The sequence below is a fragment of the Equus quagga genome, chromosome 19, assembly GCF_021613505.1.
Source record: "Equus quagga isolate Etosha38 chromosome 19, UCLA_HA_Equagga_1.0, whole genome shotgun sequence".
NCBI lineage: Eukaryota > Metazoa > Chordata > Mammalia > Perissodactyla > Equidae > Equus > Equus quagga.
Window position 1 is genome coordinate 10,398,851 of NC_060285.1, and position 17,046 is coordinate 10,415,896.

Sequence of the window (17,046 nt, forward strand, 5' to 3'; positions counted from 1 at the left end):
AGAGCTTCATCCCCCTCAAAGGCCACCTTCCATCTCCTGGAAAACTTGGCAAAGAGGATTGGGGAAATCTGGAGGCTGAGTCAGACATTCCACAGACCCTCAGGATGCACTAGGGAGGCAAGTTGGGCATCAGCAAGGGCCTAGCACACCTCAAGCTGCCAAGTCTCAGAACTAAACTCATTTCTGTCTGCTCACTCCACGTCTAGTCCACCATCTTGACCACTTGACTGATCATTCCATAACCCAGATCTGACCATGTTACTGCCCTACTTGAAGCCCTCCAACTGCTTCTTTCCCCTACTCTCGTCTCACCCCAGGGAGCACCCACATCCCTGAACCTGGCAGTCACAACCCTTCTGACTCTTGTGCTCCCTACTTCCCTCTGCATCCTCATCTTCACCCTCTTCCCCATCACCTCCCACCACATTCACCCTCCACCCAGTCCTAATGGAACCACCAGCAGTTCCCCAATGAACTGTGCTCTCCCACCCTCATTGGCCTATTGGTCAACTTAGACTCAGCCAACTCAAGCACCACCTTCTCTGAGCATTAGTTGCTCCCTCCTTGGTGAGAACCAGCACCTTGTCCACACCTCTACCAGAGCACAAGTAGAATGAATTACTCTGTATCCACTTGTTAACATGGCTGTGCCTCCACTTGGACTGTGCCTTCTCTGAGACTAAGGTCCCCATCTTACTCTTCCCTGAATCACTAGCACCTGGCCAGGAGTGCTGGACTGAGTTCCCAGTAGGTGCCAGTGAACGTGAAGTGGGGTTTCACCCGAAGTACCCATTATGATAAACTAGTGTTTAAATTATGGAGTACCTCACTGATTTTTGATCCACCAATCAAATAACTAAATCTGCAGGTTCTTCTCCCTTCCCCCTATTGTACTGTATCAATACTTTCAGATTAATTTTTCTTCCCAAGGGAAAGAAAAGGCAGGCTCTGGACAACTGTGTCTTTAAGTGAGATGTACAATGTCTCCTACGGCCTAGGCAACCATATGCGGGTGTTGAAGCAAATAATACATAATAAATCTATAAATCAAAACTGAGATGAGTTTATTATAAGCCAAGTCTGAGAACTATAGCACAGGGCCTTCCTTCCCCAAGGAAGGAAGGGCACCAAAGAAGAGTGGCATACAGAGTGGTTGTATACAGTCTTGGAACAAAGAGCATCCATCACATATCATAGGAATGTCCCTTCTACAATAGTCACGAGATTGCTTTGCTGGCACAGTGGATCACTGCTCACAAGGTGAGCACCGCAGGTCGGTAATTAATCCTTAGTTTCCAGGAGGAAACGCTTATTCTGAAAGAAATGCCAATATGGGGGAAGATACTATCTTTAAGGACATCTTTCTTGTCTTTGGGACATTGTCAATGTTTAAAGCAGATGTACAATGCATGTTCAACAGGCCACATCAGGTCCTTTTGGAAAAACAAGGCCAGGCCAAATTAGTTTTAAATCCAATGGCTTCCTCTCATACTGCAGTATATCCTATTGTTTTTCATTTATTTACCAAGGGTGTGCTGTGGTGGAGAGGGCGCGGGGGTTCCTTCTCCAGGAGCTTTACCTTGATTCTTTCCCTTACCAAGTTACTAACTTCTCTGAATTTAGTTCAGATGGGGCTACAAACACCATTACCTAAAATAATTGTGGTAGGAATCATGTGAGATTGTAAAGCCCTACATAAATGCTGTTATTATTAGGTTTTGAGATCCTAATAAAATAGCATCCCAGTGTCACAACACCAACAGATTGAATTTGTTACTTCAAATGGCTAAGAGAAACTCCCAATACCGCTCTCCAAAGTTTGTTTCACTAAAACAACTTCTCTACATCCCGGACTCCTCAGGCCCACTTAAGACGACTATAAATGAAGCCCCGCCTCCCTAAGCTCTAAACCACGCCCCTTCCTACCACCCTCTACGTTGTAGGGCCCTTCAACATTGATTGACACTTTTATTCCCCAATAAGAAGTGAAAGTCACATCAACGTCCGGTGGGGGGCAGGACTTCCTTGCTGTTGCTAAGATACTCTTGTTTCGCTCCTTGACAACGCTGGCGGGGGTGCGCTAGCTGCGGCCCCGGCTCCGGCCCCCGCGGGAGCAGGTGAGGCCCCAGGGCGCGGCGGGCAGCCGGGTGGGGGGGGCCCTCCCGAAGCGGGGCCGGGAGGCATCGCGGGGCTGGCAGGGCCTCGCCCACCGCGGAGGCCCCGCCTCAGTCTCCTGCCTGCTGGTCCAGAGCCCCAAGTCCTCCCAACCCCCCCACCTCCTCACTTGGGGGACCTGTGAGCTCGGTCGTGACAGATTCGCCATCGCGACTCTGCGGGCCGCTCCTCCCCACCCACCTGAGGCCCCGTCCAGCTTCGCGGTCCCCCATCCCCCCTGACCCGACTCCTCCTAGCACCTTGATTCCCCCCACCTTTCTCGGAGTAATCCCCCCTCCCGCGGCTGAGCCGGTGGTCGCCATCGCCATCGCCTCGGCCCAGACTGCTTGACTTGGACAGTTGGCGACGTGCTGGGACTCCAGGCTGGTCATTTGCCTCTTTGGGCCTCAGTTGCCCCAACTGTAAACGAGAAGTTGGGTTGAATGAGCTCTAAGGCCTCTTCGAATGAGTCTGTCGTTCTAGGATGTGATTCTTTGACCCAACTGTAGGCTTCCTCGAGGACGTGCTCCCCATGGGAGCTATCGGGTGTAGTGAAAAGAACTTGGCAAACCTAATTTGAATTCCGAGTTACAGGACTCTAGCAAGTTACGTAATCTGGGCAACAGTCTGAGTATATATAAAATCAGGAGACTCTGGCGCGTCTCCTTGGGGAATTCTGAGGATAATGGGAATCGAAGTCCAGTCCAATGCAGATTCAGTATTTGTTACTTGCCTTCCTTTGTCTCTTACTTCCCCACACTTTCCCCCTCTGAGAAGTGTCACCAACTGCGTTAGTGTCACCTCTCATTTCTCCATTTGACCCTCAAGTCTGGACCACCAGCTCTGATCTTTCTCCTGGGCTTCCATGGTTAGGGATACTTTGGGGTATCCCTAACCATGGTGGGGGTGGGGTGGAGACTGATAGATTGATGTGATGGTTGGACGTGATGGCTTCCCTTCTGCCCCTGAGGATCCCTGATATGGTGATTACCTGCTCCTGACAAGACACCTCCACGTGCATATCTCACCAGCAACTTAAACTCAATACGTAGTTCTAAAATCAAACTGGCCTGCTTCTCTACTATCCATCTGTTGTACCATGAGGATCTTATCCTCGCCACTCCTGAAGCCACCCCCCTGGTTCAAGTCTTTAATGGCTGTCACCTGGGCCATTGCTGTAGCTTGCTGACTGGTATCCCTGTCTCCAGTCTCTCATCCTGTTAACCCAGCCCACCAGAGTAATTGTCCGATAACACAACCATGTCACCAACCCCCAAGAGACCCCCCCAAAGAGTTTCTCATTCTCCACTAAAAATATCCACACTTCTTAAGCCTAGGTCTTAGGGCCCTCCTACACTGCCACAACCCAACCCCACCCTTTTTTTCCCCAGCTTTCTTTGTCCCTTCTCCTTTGCCAAGTTCTGTCCTCCAGCCAAATTGTACTGTTGGACTTTCCCAGAAAACACTTTGAGCTTTCTGCTTTGATATCACTGTGTTTGTTCATCTCTCTGCCTAGAAAAGTCTTCCTCACTTTGTTCCCCTGTCAGGATTCCCACTCACCTTGTAACGCCTGACCAAGCTTTTCTTGCTGTCCTCTCCCCTGCCCCTGCCAGAATTCTCCCCTTTCCTCTATCTCTGCATCTGTCTTGTGGCACTTACTGCTTTCTGCCATGAACCATCGTTCGTTCTTGTGTATGTGTGTTGGCTTCTCACATGAGATCATAAGCTCCTTGAAAGCAGGGACTGTCTCTAGCTTATAGTGGAGTAGTTGAAAAAAGTGTAATCTTGAAGTCGTGCATGCCTGACCAAATCCTAGCTCCTCCTAGGATTAGCTGGGTGGACAGTCCCTTTCCTTTTCTCAGCCTGCACAGTTGTCAGAAAAGTAGGGACAATAGTGCCTGTCTGACCGAGTTATCAGAGGAGTAACTGAGATCCGGTATATAGAACACCCACCCCGCTCCTTGCTCGAGGTCAGTGCTCAATAAACGTTATTGAATGGCTTTGATAGGTTCTCTCCCTTCCCAAGGAGCAAATGAAATAATTTAATTACACTTTAGATATTTGTTGGGATTCTGCCATGTGCCAAACACCAGATTTTGTGCTTTGGGGCATCTACAGGAGAATTGATAAAGTCCTTCAGCCAAGGTGATTGTCTGGACTCACACTGCACAGCTGAGTCGTGACTGGTTGTGAGATGTCACCGGTAATTAGCACTTGTGAATGATTTAAAAAAAAAAATCAGTGCTAACTCCAGTTTATTTCTGTGATAATGTCATTCTTAGTCCCTTACGTTCAAATCTGTTTTCTTGAGTGGGAAAGAGGGGGTGTTGCGTGTGGAGACTGTGTAATGTGCTGTCTATAGTAAGCATCTGTTCTCCAGAGCTAATAGCTGCGATAGTTAGGACTTTTTGTTGTACTTTGTATCTTGTCAAAAATGTTTGGGATTTCATCCAGATTTGGGTATGTCCGTGAGGGTGTGCCACGTGAGTCACTGTTGTTTATTACATCCTTTTATACGTAAAGAAAATGTCTTGATCTCTCTCTTTCTCGCTCTCCCCCTCGCTTAATCTCATGATCTCTTTCCCTCCCTCTCTCGTCTTCCCTCCCTCCCTATGGTCTAAAGCACATCAGAAAGATGAGACCTCAGTAAAATGGACCTCAGAAAAATGGACCTCAGTAAAATGAGAAACAATAAGGGCAATGTAAAAAGAAACACCCCTTTGTGTGTATGAAAGGTAGCTGTCTTTTCTTGAGGAGGACTGTCCTTTATTCTGCGACCATCTCCTTCTTACTATTAAAACTTTCTTTTTTGGTAGATGATATGTTTTTTAATGCTCTTACTGAGCAAAATCTAAAAGTGGCCGCGCTGTTTGCTTCCCCCGTTTTACACTGATCTGTGGAATCCAGATCTTGTTTCCTGACCCACCACTGACGTCTTGGATGGATGCCCCCAAGCCCGTATTTTCCTTTCTCTTCACCTTAGTGGCTTTGCTCCTTGTTTGCCAGAAGGCAGAGGGTGGCCATGTCAGGGAAAGGCCAGAGGATGACGAGGTCCCCAGTGCGTATCCCTGATAGGGCTGGCAGTGGAAGGAGTGCCTGGACAGGTGGCTGCCCGGGATTGAAGTTATTTGTGCTTCTGCCTTATCTCCTACTTGCTTGTGACAGGGAGAAAGCACAGAAGGTGGAATGAGAAGAATAGAAATGGGTTTGGACCCTGGCACTGTGATTGCTGCCTGTGTACCCCCGGGCCAGCCCCAAGCCTCTCTGAGCCTGAGGTGCCTTGCCTGAGACCTGGGAGTAGATGCCACCCCCACAGGTTGTTACGGGATGAAATGAGACGATGAATGTGAAAACACTGTGCAACCACACCACTACCCTCAGCCCTGGCCCGGCCCCAGCTGAGTTTTACAGAATTCCCTTGTGGCTCTTTCCTCCATCACTCCTAACACGGTGTTTGCACAGAGTTGGGAAGTCAGTAAGTACTGACTGTCTGACCGAATGTTTTGACGTTTAGTGGACTGGCATATGAAGGAGGACTTGGCAGTCCCCTTCCTGCTGCACCAGTAACAAGAGCTGACGTTTACTGCGAAGTCGAGTCTATTCTTAGTCCCAGTTTCCAGAGGAGAAAACCGAGGCTTGGAGAAGTAGACAGTTGTCGGAGACAGGCCGAGATGTGAGTTCAGATCTGCCTGCGGAGCCTGCACTCACAGCTGCCGGGCCCCACTCTGAGCGTGTCCTTCCACCTCTCAGATGCTTGGCAGTGGTTAAGGGTGACGAGCCTGGGGCTGTGGGCCAGGAGTGTCCTAGGCATAGAGTGGCTGGGGGTGCCCCCGGCGGGCTGGCAGGCTCTTTTGACCTTATTTCCCAGAGTCCATTCATTTTTCCCCACATCCCCTAACCCTCTTAAGGATTCTTGCCAGGTGCTCCAGAAGCAAAGTAATAAATGGTGACTGAGGTCAGTACCACAAAAGAACAAGGGACAGCGGGACAAGAGACACTGGCTTTGACATGGCGATGAGATAAAGAGCCCCCTCTGTGCCTCCTGTTGCCTAGGAGAAGCCTCACATCAGACGTGGGGGAGGACGCGTAAAGCACGCAGGGGGCCCTTGGGTGAGGAGGAAGATCAAGGGCAGGGGAGAGAGCAAGGCTGGCGTGGCTCTGCGCCAGGACCAGCCCTGGGACGGGTCGAGCTCTGGCACCCGGCAGATTCAAGTACCTGGCTGTGCGCACACTTACATTATTAAAGGGCGCTCTTTCTGGCCTGGAGCTGTCAGACACACACTCATTTCCATGGAAGATTGATAAGGTTATTAAAACCTCTGGGTCTGCTATTTTGGGTAGCGTTCTTTCAGCAGGAGTTTTTAATCGCGGCTGAATAACTAGAGCTGTACTATAATGATACAGCATCACAAAAAAATTCCCCTACCTTTCTGGATTTGGAAACACATCATCTATAACTGTTCCTCTTTATTCTGTAAGTCTCATCCATTTTGGATCCCCGGAAATACGTGTAGTGGTTAGGAATAGCTTTTTGCAGTCGTGGCTCTTAATAAATGTGGTTGAACAATGTTGACGAAGTCCTGGCTGATAACATGGCCGTAGTGAGAACGGGCGATCGTCAGAGTGCACAGAGCTGTAAAATTTCAAAACGCTCACATGCATGTCCTGGGTGCTCGCTCCAGCTTACTGAGGATGAGAAGATGGGAGTGTCCTGTTTCATAGAGGGGAAAACGTGGCCCAGGTTAAATTACTTGCCCAAGGCTACAAAGCAAGGAGGAGGGCAGAATTCATTCCACTTCTAGAACTGGTATTCAAGCCTAAAAACTCTGCCTTGTGGTCCTGCACCTTCTCTCCTCTACAAGGCGCCGCCCTTCCCCCTAAAACTGTCCCAATGGCTTTTCCCTCTTTGTTCCTGAAGAATGGCTTTGGTAATACCTCTGAAGTCTGATGACATTACATCAGGATTGCATATGCTGAAGCAGAGTCTAAGCAGCTGTCACAGACCCTGCGCTCCCCAGGCAGGCATGGGTGCCGTTGCCTCTGAATTCCCTTCAAGGCCCCTCCCTGCTAGCACTGTTTAGCCCAGAGGCTGAATTGAACGCAACTGAAATATTTAGGGGAAAGATACCTAAGCAGCTGCTTCAGCATTTTAAGTTGTTCCCACTTGAAAATCTCACTTAGACAAAACTTGAAGCCCTTATCCTTTGATGTCAGTGCAGCTGCCACCTGCGGTCACACCTTGATAATGTGGAGGAGGAGCCCATCAAGTGGCCTTTACTCAAGCTTGGAGAACAGGATGGAACTGGAGAAGGGCCTTAACGTTAATGAGCGAAGACAAAGTGATTCACTGGATTTTGTGAAATGAGAAACATGAGCAGAAAGTACAATGAGACAGTGCTTGGAAATTTGCCAGCTTATATGTAGAGACAAAGAAAAACTGCTAATATCTGAGTGGCACTGATGCCCAGAATTGATGAGAAAAGAGGAGCCGTCTGTCCATGAGAAATCAGAAAATACTGGTGCCGTGGGACAGTGGCATGGGTGCCAGGCTTCCAGCCTCGTTCGAGGGGGCCAACCACATGGATGGCTCTGAGGGCTTCTGAAGCAGCAGAGAATGGGATAAAATTGAGGGCACAACCTGGAAAAAGTGCACAGAAAGCTCAGTGTTTGGCCAAACAAGGGTCAAGTTAGCATTAGGATGGCAGACACCGAAAGGGAAGGTCAGACATTTATCTCGCTGCTGGGATCATATGAGCCGCACCAGTGGTCACACACACGAGACCAGCTTTGTGGTGCCTACTGTGTGACAGTGCTGTGACGAGGCCTTAGGAGGAGGGGATAGGAGTACCCACACCACAGACTGTACCCGGATTCAAACCCCAGCTCTGCCTCTCACTAGCTGAGTGACCTCAGGCCAGCAGCATAACAGCTTCATGCCTCCGTTTGTACAGGACCTACCTCATGGGAGGTGCAGTGACAGACTGAGTGCACAGGAAGCACCTAGAACAGTGGCTGGCACACAGGAAGCCTAATGACCGTCTCCTCTCGTTACTACCTGTTAGTTACTGTGCTGGGTGTCTTCAGGGTTTCGTGGCTATGCCGTGGAAGCAAATTTATTTGGAAATGTGAGAAATCCTAGAATAACATTATTTGGCGATAGTTGTCCAATATGGATTGTTAAAAAGGGTTTCACAACATGGTGGTTTGTATTCATTTATATTAGTACTTCTGAGATAAAAAGTCCTTTGAATTATAGCATAAGTTGAATTGCAGGAAAGAGAAAAACACCAGGATTTCCAGCAGGCTTCCAGTCACTTACGATCCAGGCCCATCTCTTTAGGAAAAGCCCCATCTGTTATTAGATAATTGGATTTGGAAAGAAAAAAAACTATACGTATATAGTAGGCTTTGTAATTTTCCAGTCATCTCTACATGCATTCTCATTTGATTCCCCCAGGAGCCAGAGGGAGGGAAGGACAGTTTGTTGAGTGCCTGCCATGTGCCTGGCAGTGAGATGGTTGCTTTGTCTCATTTGATCCTCATAACGGCCCCATGAGACAGATGTGACTACCCGCATGTTACTGATGAGGAATCTGAGGCCTTGCTATGGGTGAGCAGTAGAAGCAGCACTAACGCCCAGGCCTCCCAGCTCCTGGGCCAGCCAGACAGGACGGGGTGGCCTAAGGGGGAGCGGGCAGGAAGAGCTGGGGAGCCTGGCATGCCAAGGAGGACCTGGAACATCGCTGTTCCCATTCCTCCTGCAGATCAGGGACCTGCACAAGGAAGCACTCGCTTGCCCGTAAGCCCAGGATTGTTGATCGTAACCTGACATTTAACTGTGGAAGCGCGTCTGCTGAGAAATAAGGACTGTGCAGAGTGGGCTTGCAGACAAGCTGCAGTTGTTCGGCGGAGCCCCAGGCTCCCTCCTCGGCCTGGCCCGCAATCAGTATTTGTCTTGATAATGACAGTGTGGGCTTGCAGCAGCGTACCAGTGTGTTCTTAACCGGGTCCCAGCATCTCGTGTTGACTCATCCTCCCGTCTGCAGACTTGCTGGCCATTTGGAAAAGGATGCGGAGGAGTTAAGACGGGGAGGTGTCAAATTGTTAGTGAGACATTTCTAATTTGTGATGCGTGGTTTTAAAGCCAACTCTCTTCTCCTGGTCTTTCCTGTTTTCTACAGCAGCCCTTGGGGAAGGACACTCTCTGCTCCCACCAAGTTGTCAGGGCCTGCTTCCTGAGTCTCCTGGGTGTGTCTTAATTGCCAGCCCCAGCACCTCCTGAGAGCGCCCCCTCTCCTCCGGTGGTCACAGTGGAAGGATCATGGGAGAAACGGAGGGGAAGAAAGATGAGGCTGATTACAAACGCCTGCAGACCTTCCCTCTGGTCAGGGTAAGCCCTGGGGAGGGAGGCCGCGTGGCCAGCAGCCCACGCAGTCCTGGAGAGAGGCGGGGTAGCTCGTCCCCTGCAGGACGGCAGTGGGAGGAAGTTAAGGGCTCTTCCGGCTCAGATCTGGAGATCCAGGAGTCGCCCGTGATCCATTCATTCATTCATTCCTTCATTTGCTGAGTCTCTAGTTAGGTCCCCACTGTATCCTGGGCTCCATTCTGGGCACTGTGGATATAGTTGTGAACAAGACAGATGAAGGCCTGGCCCACATGAAAGAAAGGTTTAAAGCACATAATTTCAAATAATAAGTGCAATCAAGAAAAATAAAGGTGGCCTAAGGAGCTGGAGAGTAGAGGTTTGCTTCTGGAAAGGTTTCTCTGATCAGCGACCTGAATAAAGTGAGGCAGTAAGCCTTATGACGGTCTGGAGAAGAACGTTCCAAGCAGAGGAGACTGCAAGCACAAAAAGCCCGAGGTGGGGATGAGCTCGGCATTTCGGAGGAACAGAAAGAAGGCTGCTCTCTGGAACGGGGTGCTGAGAGGGGTGGCAGGACATGAGAGTCAGAGTGATGACGACCCAGACCTCAGAGGCCTCTCTGGCCGCGGGAGGAGCATGGATTCTCTCCTGAGTTCCAAGCAGAGGAGTAATGTGATCTGCTTCATGTTTTTAAAAGATCACTCCAGCTGTTGTAAGGAGAATGGATTTGGGGGTACAGAGTAGAAGTGGGAGACCAGTGAGGACCCTCCTGCAGAGGCCCAGAGAGATGAGGGTGGCGAGACATAGTCAGATTCTAGACAGATCTTGAAGGTAGAGGCAAGAGAACTCACAGATGCACTGGATGCTGGAGGGAAAGGAAGGAAAGCCGGTCAAGGATGACTCCTAGGGTTTGTTTCTTCCTGAACATCGGAGAGAAAATGGTGTTAATTACCGAGAGAAGGAAGACAGAGGAAGAGCAGGTTTGAGGGGAAAATCAAGACTTACCTTTCAGACGTCTAAGTGAGGTGTCAGGTGAGCAGTTGGACTTAGGAGTCAGGAGCCCAATAAAGAGGTTAAGGCTGGGGATGCAAATGGGACAACCTTCGCCATATAGACGATAAATAAATCACAGAACAGGATGAGAAGAGGAGAGGGCAGAGATGAAGCCCAGGGCTGCAGCAATTGGGAGCGGGAGGGGCTGCAGCAGAGTGGATTGAGAAGGAGCAGCCAGAGAGGCAGGAAGAGAACCAGGAGCGGTCAAGAGTGGAGAGCTCTCTTCAGGCTCCTGGGGCGAGAGTTGGCTGTGCTCAGAGGCTACTTGTAAACTGTCTCCGTAGCCAGCATGCCTCCTGCCCGAGCCGGCCTTCTTCCCTGGGTCTGTTGGCTGGAATGCGGTGCTGATGGAGCTCCGTGCCCTGGCAGAGGGGCCTGGGTGTTAGAGCCACATGCCTCATCTTGATTCCATGCCCCCTTTGCCCCAGCTGTAGGCTCTGAGTCAGGAGATGGGGCACCTCTCTGGACTCTACCCAGGGCTGTCCCAGGGCAGCCACGCAGTGTCCATGCCTTAAGCTTGGGACAGAGAGGCCAGCCCAGAAGGCCAGGTCACGGGCTAAGCCTCTTTCTATTTGTCACCCCGCCCTGTCTCTAGCACTCGGACATGCCAGAGGAGATGCGAGTGGAAACCATGGAACTATGTGTCACGGCCTGTGAGAAATTCTCCAACAACAACGAGGTATTGCCATCGGTACAGGCTGCCCTTGTGCCTTTGGTGACCCCCATGGGTGAATCCAGTGGCCCCAGTCCCCACAGCCAGCTCCAGAGAGTCCTGCCAGGACTAGGCCAGTGCCTTCCTTGGAAGCATTCACTGTCTGGGGAAGGCCAGCAAGGGAGGAGGCTGGTGCTGTCTCCAGGCCCTGATCTGGTGCTCACAGCCAGCCCTAGGGGAAGGAAAGCCGGAGGGCTCTTTGTGATTCCCCTGTCCCTGCTCCCTATCTCAAGTGGGCTGCTGAATAGGCACCTTTCCCCTTGTCTCCATCCCAGTGAAGCAGAGCGGTCAGCCAGGCATTCATTCTTGCATTCATTCATCCATTCAAAAGAATGTTAAACACCATCTCTGCGCCAGGCACTGTTCTAGGTGCTGGCAATATGGCCAATAGGCATTGACACAGGAATGTCATTCATCAGTCTGGTGGTAAGCGAGAAAGAAGCGTCATGGCAGCCAGTGGGGAGGCAGGCTCTGGCCAGTGAGTCCTGTCTCCAGTCCTCAGCTCTTTACCCTGGGACAAGCCATTTCTCATCTCTGAGCCTCAGTTTCCTAGTTTGTAACTGGGGTCGGGGAGAGGGGTGGGTGGGGATGCTGCCTCCTCACGGGCAGTTGTGAGGATATGTGTACTGAGATGATGTGGGCAAAGCGCTCAGCGTGGCACCTGGCACAGAAGTGGGTGCTGCTGGTGCACGCAAGTGCCTGAGCTTGGGCTTCACTGCACAAAGGCTGGGGCCTCTGGCCCTCCCTAGCCCTTTCCTTGAAAGAGCGAGCACAGGAAAGAGCAGGCTGCTGCCACGACTGAGGGAAGTAGTCCAGTTTCCCTTCTGGGAGCCCACCAGACCCATTAGGGAAAAGCCTTTCTGTTCCCTGAAGATGCACCGACACCTCGCGGTGATGACAACAAGCCTGTCCAGTGTGCAGAGTGCTCTCAGATGGATTACCTCACTCAGTCCTGAGAACAGCCTGGTGCCCTGAGCGACAGAACCCAGCTCAAACCCAGGGCTGTCTCCAGCCCGATGCCCGCTCTGCTGCCTTTGCCAGTGTCTTCCTGACTGGTGAGGTGACGTCTGGTGCTCTGTGCCTGTGTAACAGCCCCTGGCAGGAGGCGGCCTGCGTGGAAAGCCTTTCCGAAGGTTCTGTGAGCAGCAGAACCACAATAATTGGGCAACAGGCTTTTCTCTTGCCAAGACTCCTGCTTCCAGGGGAGGGAGCTGACTCATGCCCACTCTGTCCCCCACACGTCCTCCTCTGACGAGCATCCTCTTCCTTCCAGAGTGCCGCCAAGATGATCAAAGAGACGATGGACAGGAAGTTTGGCTCCTCCTGGCATGTGGTGATCGGCGAGGGCTTCGGCTTTGAGATCACGCATGAGGTGAAGAACCTCCTGTACCTGTACTTCGGCGGGGCCCTGGCCGTGTGTGTCTGGAAGTGCTCCTGACACTGCCGCGCCGCCCTGCCCTGCCCCGCCCCGCCGCACAGGGCCTCTTCCTGCGGCTCACCCGGGATGGGGAGCAGCCCCAGGCAGGTCATGGTTTTTCAAAGCCCAGTCTAGGGTCTTGTCTTTTGTCCTCGTATACCAGTTTCCGGAGCCGCCCAGTGTGCGGATTTGTTGACATCTCTACCTGCAGGCTCCCAGCCACCTGCCTCTGAGTCCCACGTGTGAAGGGGGCAGCAGGCAGCGGGCTTGATGCAGGGGAGGGGTGGGAAGGTGTGACAGGGTAGAAGGAGGGTGGGGAGATGGGATTTTTCTCACAAGGACATGCCAGCCCCTCCTCTCTCGGGGGCTGCTCTCCCCTCACATCCTGGGAGCCCCCTACCCTTACCCTTAGCACTGCTGGCAGGTGCCACTGTCCTTGTCTTTACTGGCCATATGCAAACGGCCTCAAGAAGGAGCCTCTCCTCTCAAGGGACACTGGCAGCTTCTCTCCTCGTCCTCTGGAGAAGTGGTGACCCCAAGAAGCCCCTTCCCCAACCTGACCCCAGGCTGAACAGACCACTGCAGCTCACTGGACTCACAGCTCCACAGCCCTGGCTTCAGCATGAGGACCGAGCAGCCTTTCCTCTCTGTCCCCTCCGTCCTCCCCAACCGCCAGGCCGCGTGAACCTTTGACCCTGCCTCTACTTGTGCAGTGGCTGAGGGTGTGGGGCCTGCTCTGGACAGTGTCTCGAGGTGTCGCTGAGCCTCCGGTGAGCCGCCTGGGCCAGGAGTGTGCTCACCACGGGCCCGTTTCAGCAGGGAAGCCTGGCCTGCAGTGACTTAGCATCAGGGACCGCACGCGCATTTGTACTTATCTCTGCTGGATTTTCTATATTCTTTTTGAGTGTGGGGTGAAGGGTTTTAGTAGAAGGGTGAATCCTATTTTACACAGTGGTCTTATTTATATAACTGTCTTGGCTTTTACAATTAAAATGACCAAAACCTGACCTTGATCTACAGCCTCTTGAGGTTGGGGGAAGGCGTGCTCAGTGTCCTCCAGTGGGTCCCGGGGGCCCAGAGAGGCTTCTGGCTAAACAGCGAGGCCGCTGGAAACCCTGTGCCAGGGCACAACCCCACTTGCCCTGGCCCTGCCCCCTCACCATCACGTCACGGGTGGGGGCTGAGTGCAGTTGGATGGGGCCATGTGGACCTGATTGAGACACCCTTGGTAGCCAGACCAAGCTATGATAAGGGCGTTTTCAGTCTCACATAATTTAGCTCAGTTCAGAGATATTTATTCACCAGCTATTGAATGCCAGGCCCCAGGAGTGTGGGTACAAAGATGGGAAGGCCACAGGCCCTGCCCTCTGGGGGAACCAGCTGTTTCAACCGGATATGAAAAGGGCCATAATGGAGGATAGGACAGGGTACTCTGGGAGGAGAGGGAGGGGCCCGCGCCCAGCTGAGGGAGGAAGGGAGCTGCTCGAGGGGTGAGGCCTGAAAGCCAACTCTTGAAGGGAGAGTGGGATTTTACCAGCGAAGGGGCCCAGGCCAGGGGACTTGGGAATAAATGCACAGGGCAGAGGCAGCTTGAGGATGAGGGGCCCACTGGAGGACCGTGAAGCCCCTTCAGCTCAGGGGCTGGCCTCGGAACCCAAGTCTCAGACCTGAGAACACCAGGCACGGGCAGAGCTGGGGCAGCCGTCCTCTGCAGCCCACCTCTCCCCACCCACGGGGCCCTCCTGAGATGGCCCACCCTGGCCACTCAGGCCTGGGAGTCCTGGCACCTGGCCCAGTGAGGCCCTTCCGAGGCTAGAGGTCAATTGTAACAAGATGTGTCAACAGATCTGCTGGACTGCGTGCGTCAGGCTGCTAAAGCTCGCTCGGCAAAGACCAGTGTGGCTGAGCAGAGAGAGGAGCATCGATTGACTCCTGAACCTCACCAGTGCCGGCTGAGCCGCTGCCTTGTGGGGCCCTGAGCTGAGCACATGGGGACCTCACAAATGCCAGCTGAGCTGCTGCTGTGTGCGGGCCCTGAGCCCAGCACAGTGGGGCAGACAAGAACGAGAAGTTGAGGTCACTGCCACACACAAGGACTCTTAACTGCGGAGTAGGTCCTGGCCCTCTGGGACTTGAGGCGAGGAGGAGAGGAGAGCAGCTCCTTGACCCTGGGCCTGTGCTGTCCTGTGCCACACTAGGTCCTGCTGGAGAGATTGGCGAGGTGCACAGATGGGAATGAAAGGAGGAGGTGCCGAGGCCTGGAATAGCTACGCTTTATTAACCGCCTGCTTTGCGTCTGTTCTCGCTTTTAATGTGCCACACGTGGATGCCAAAAAGCGAGGCTGGCTCAGCCCGCAGCCAGGGGGTTGGGGTGGGCGTGGGGAGTGTGGGCTCGGAGGTCTGCAGATCAACTCAGGCCCAGCCCTGCTCTCCCTAACCTCCCTGTGCCTCAGTTGCTTTGTCTGTAGAATGCAGATAAAAGGCACCAGCCCCCTGCAGTTGTCGGGAGCGTCAGGCCTGCGTCTAGAGCAAGTGGTGCCCTGGTGGCGTGTGTGTTACCATCTTCACCATGCGCCCTGGGGCGTGTTCCTTCTCTTCCCAGCTGTAGATGGGGTGCTGACACCCAGCTCCCGAGATTGGGCTTGTGAAGCGCCAGCCCTAGCTGGCATGTGATACAGGAGCGCCACTTCTGTGCACTGCAGCAGACCCCTCCCCACTCACCTCCCTTCCTGTTCCCAGAGGGTGATGTGGTCACTAGGGGGCTGGGTCAGCTGACTGGGGACAATGGCAGCTGTATTTCCCAGGGATTTCTTTTCTTGCTCTCAGTGGCTTTACTTCCCTCCACTCCCTGAGGCCCATGCCAGCCGTGGGCACCCTGACCTTCCTCACAGGGCCTCCCTGCTTGTGGCCAGTGATTCGGCAAGCATTTGCTGACAGGGCCGGGAAGGAGACGGATGTGACAATGAAGAACGCACCATCTTTGGCAGCAAATGGTTCACAGTCTATCGAAGGAGACAGACCCAGGAGCAGGAAAGCAGGATGCATTTAAGTAATCTGCTAGGAGGAGAGAGAGGGTGGGGTTCAGGGGAATATGGGGTTCAGAGAAGGGAGCAACTCTCACCGCCTGGGGCTTCACAAGGAGGTGGCATCGAACTAGGCCGTGGCATTTGCCGGAGGAGGGATGAGACAGGGCGGATGCAGGGGAAGGCACCCTGGGTTGAGGGAGCAACAGTGACTCGAGCAAGCTGGTGCAGTGTCCCGGGGCGTGGAGCAGCTGGGAGTGCAGTTCGTAAGTGGGCGAGAGGGAGGGAGGGCGCACCGAAAGTCGAGGGATTTGCTGGCATTGGGGAGGAAGAAACTTCCCTCTGTTGAATGACCCCCCTTCAGCAGGTGCTGGGGTCCCTCCCTTATGACCGTGATGTCCTGTGTCCTCAACAGCCGTAATCGCCGGTAATCACTGTCCCCCCCATAAATGAGGAAACGGCTGGAAGGGTGGCGGTATCCTGCCCAGGGTCCAGCTAGGAAGTAACTAGCCACAGCCCAAACCTGGGCCTGCCAGCCTCTATAATCCCTGCTCATCGAGGCGCATGCTGCACTCCCAGGCCTTCTGTTTACCTCCCACCCAGCAGAGAGCTGGGGTCCCCATGGCCAGGCAGGGCCTCAGTGCATCCGGCTCCTAGCTGCTTCCTCCCACCCTCCTGGGGCCTGCTCCTCACCCTCTACTCAGATCTCAGTAGCCCAGGCTTTACTTAATGGAAGCAGTGACCACAGCCCTGCAGCCGCAGCCAGCCTGGCCTCTCTGCTGCCATCTGTGTCAGGGAACAGTGACTTGCCCACTGACACGTCGTTCCCCCTGCTGGGCCCAACTGGAGCTGGTGTCAGGGAGACTGGCAGCCTTGCCCAGATTTGTCTGGAGGCCAGTGACAGACCCCATCCCTCTGCCTGGGAGAGCGGTGAGCCCCGGCCAGATCAGAGAGTGACACTTTGGCCCCCACTTGGCCTGCACAGATTCCAGAACCATACGCCTCACCACAGTGGGGGCTGGAGGGGGCCGAGGGGCCCCGAGGCCATCAGTTTGAGACGGTGAAGGGCAAGGACCTGGTGATGGCCCCATGGCAACCAAGGCAGTGGGCATGCTGAGGGGGGCTGCCTTTGAAGCTCTTGGGGCCTGTGGAGAGATCTTCTGGTGAATATTTAATGTTGTCTTGGAAGTGACACAGAGAAGCTCCAGGATTCTGCTTAACCTACTTCCTGCTTCTCCGGAGAACAGTGCCTAAGGCAGGCAGGGGGTGTCCCCTTGGGTTGTAGGGTCCCAGCCCAAACCGCCACCCCCTCCCCCCAGCCCGC

The 17,046-nt window shown here is 53.2% G+C and overlaps 1 protein-coding gene across 1 annotated transcript; it reads left to right on the top strand.

Annotated features, from left to right (window-relative positions):
* The first annotated feature begins 2,038 nt into the window (after positions 1-2,038).
* Positions 2,039-13,706, top strand: DNAL4 (dynein axonemal light chain 4). The gene is made up of 4 exons (XM_046646372.1): positions 2,039-2,117; positions 9,336-9,544; positions 11,166-11,249; positions 12,556-13,706. The coding sequence occupies exons 2-4, from the start codon at positions 9,476-9,478 to the stop codon at positions 12,718-12,720; spliced, it is 318 nt and encodes a 105-aa protein (XP_046502328.1). The 5' UTR covers positions 2,039-2,117; positions 9,336-9,475; the 3' UTR covers positions 12,721-13,706.
* The last annotated feature ends 3,340 nt before the right edge of the window (positions 13,707-17,046 follow it).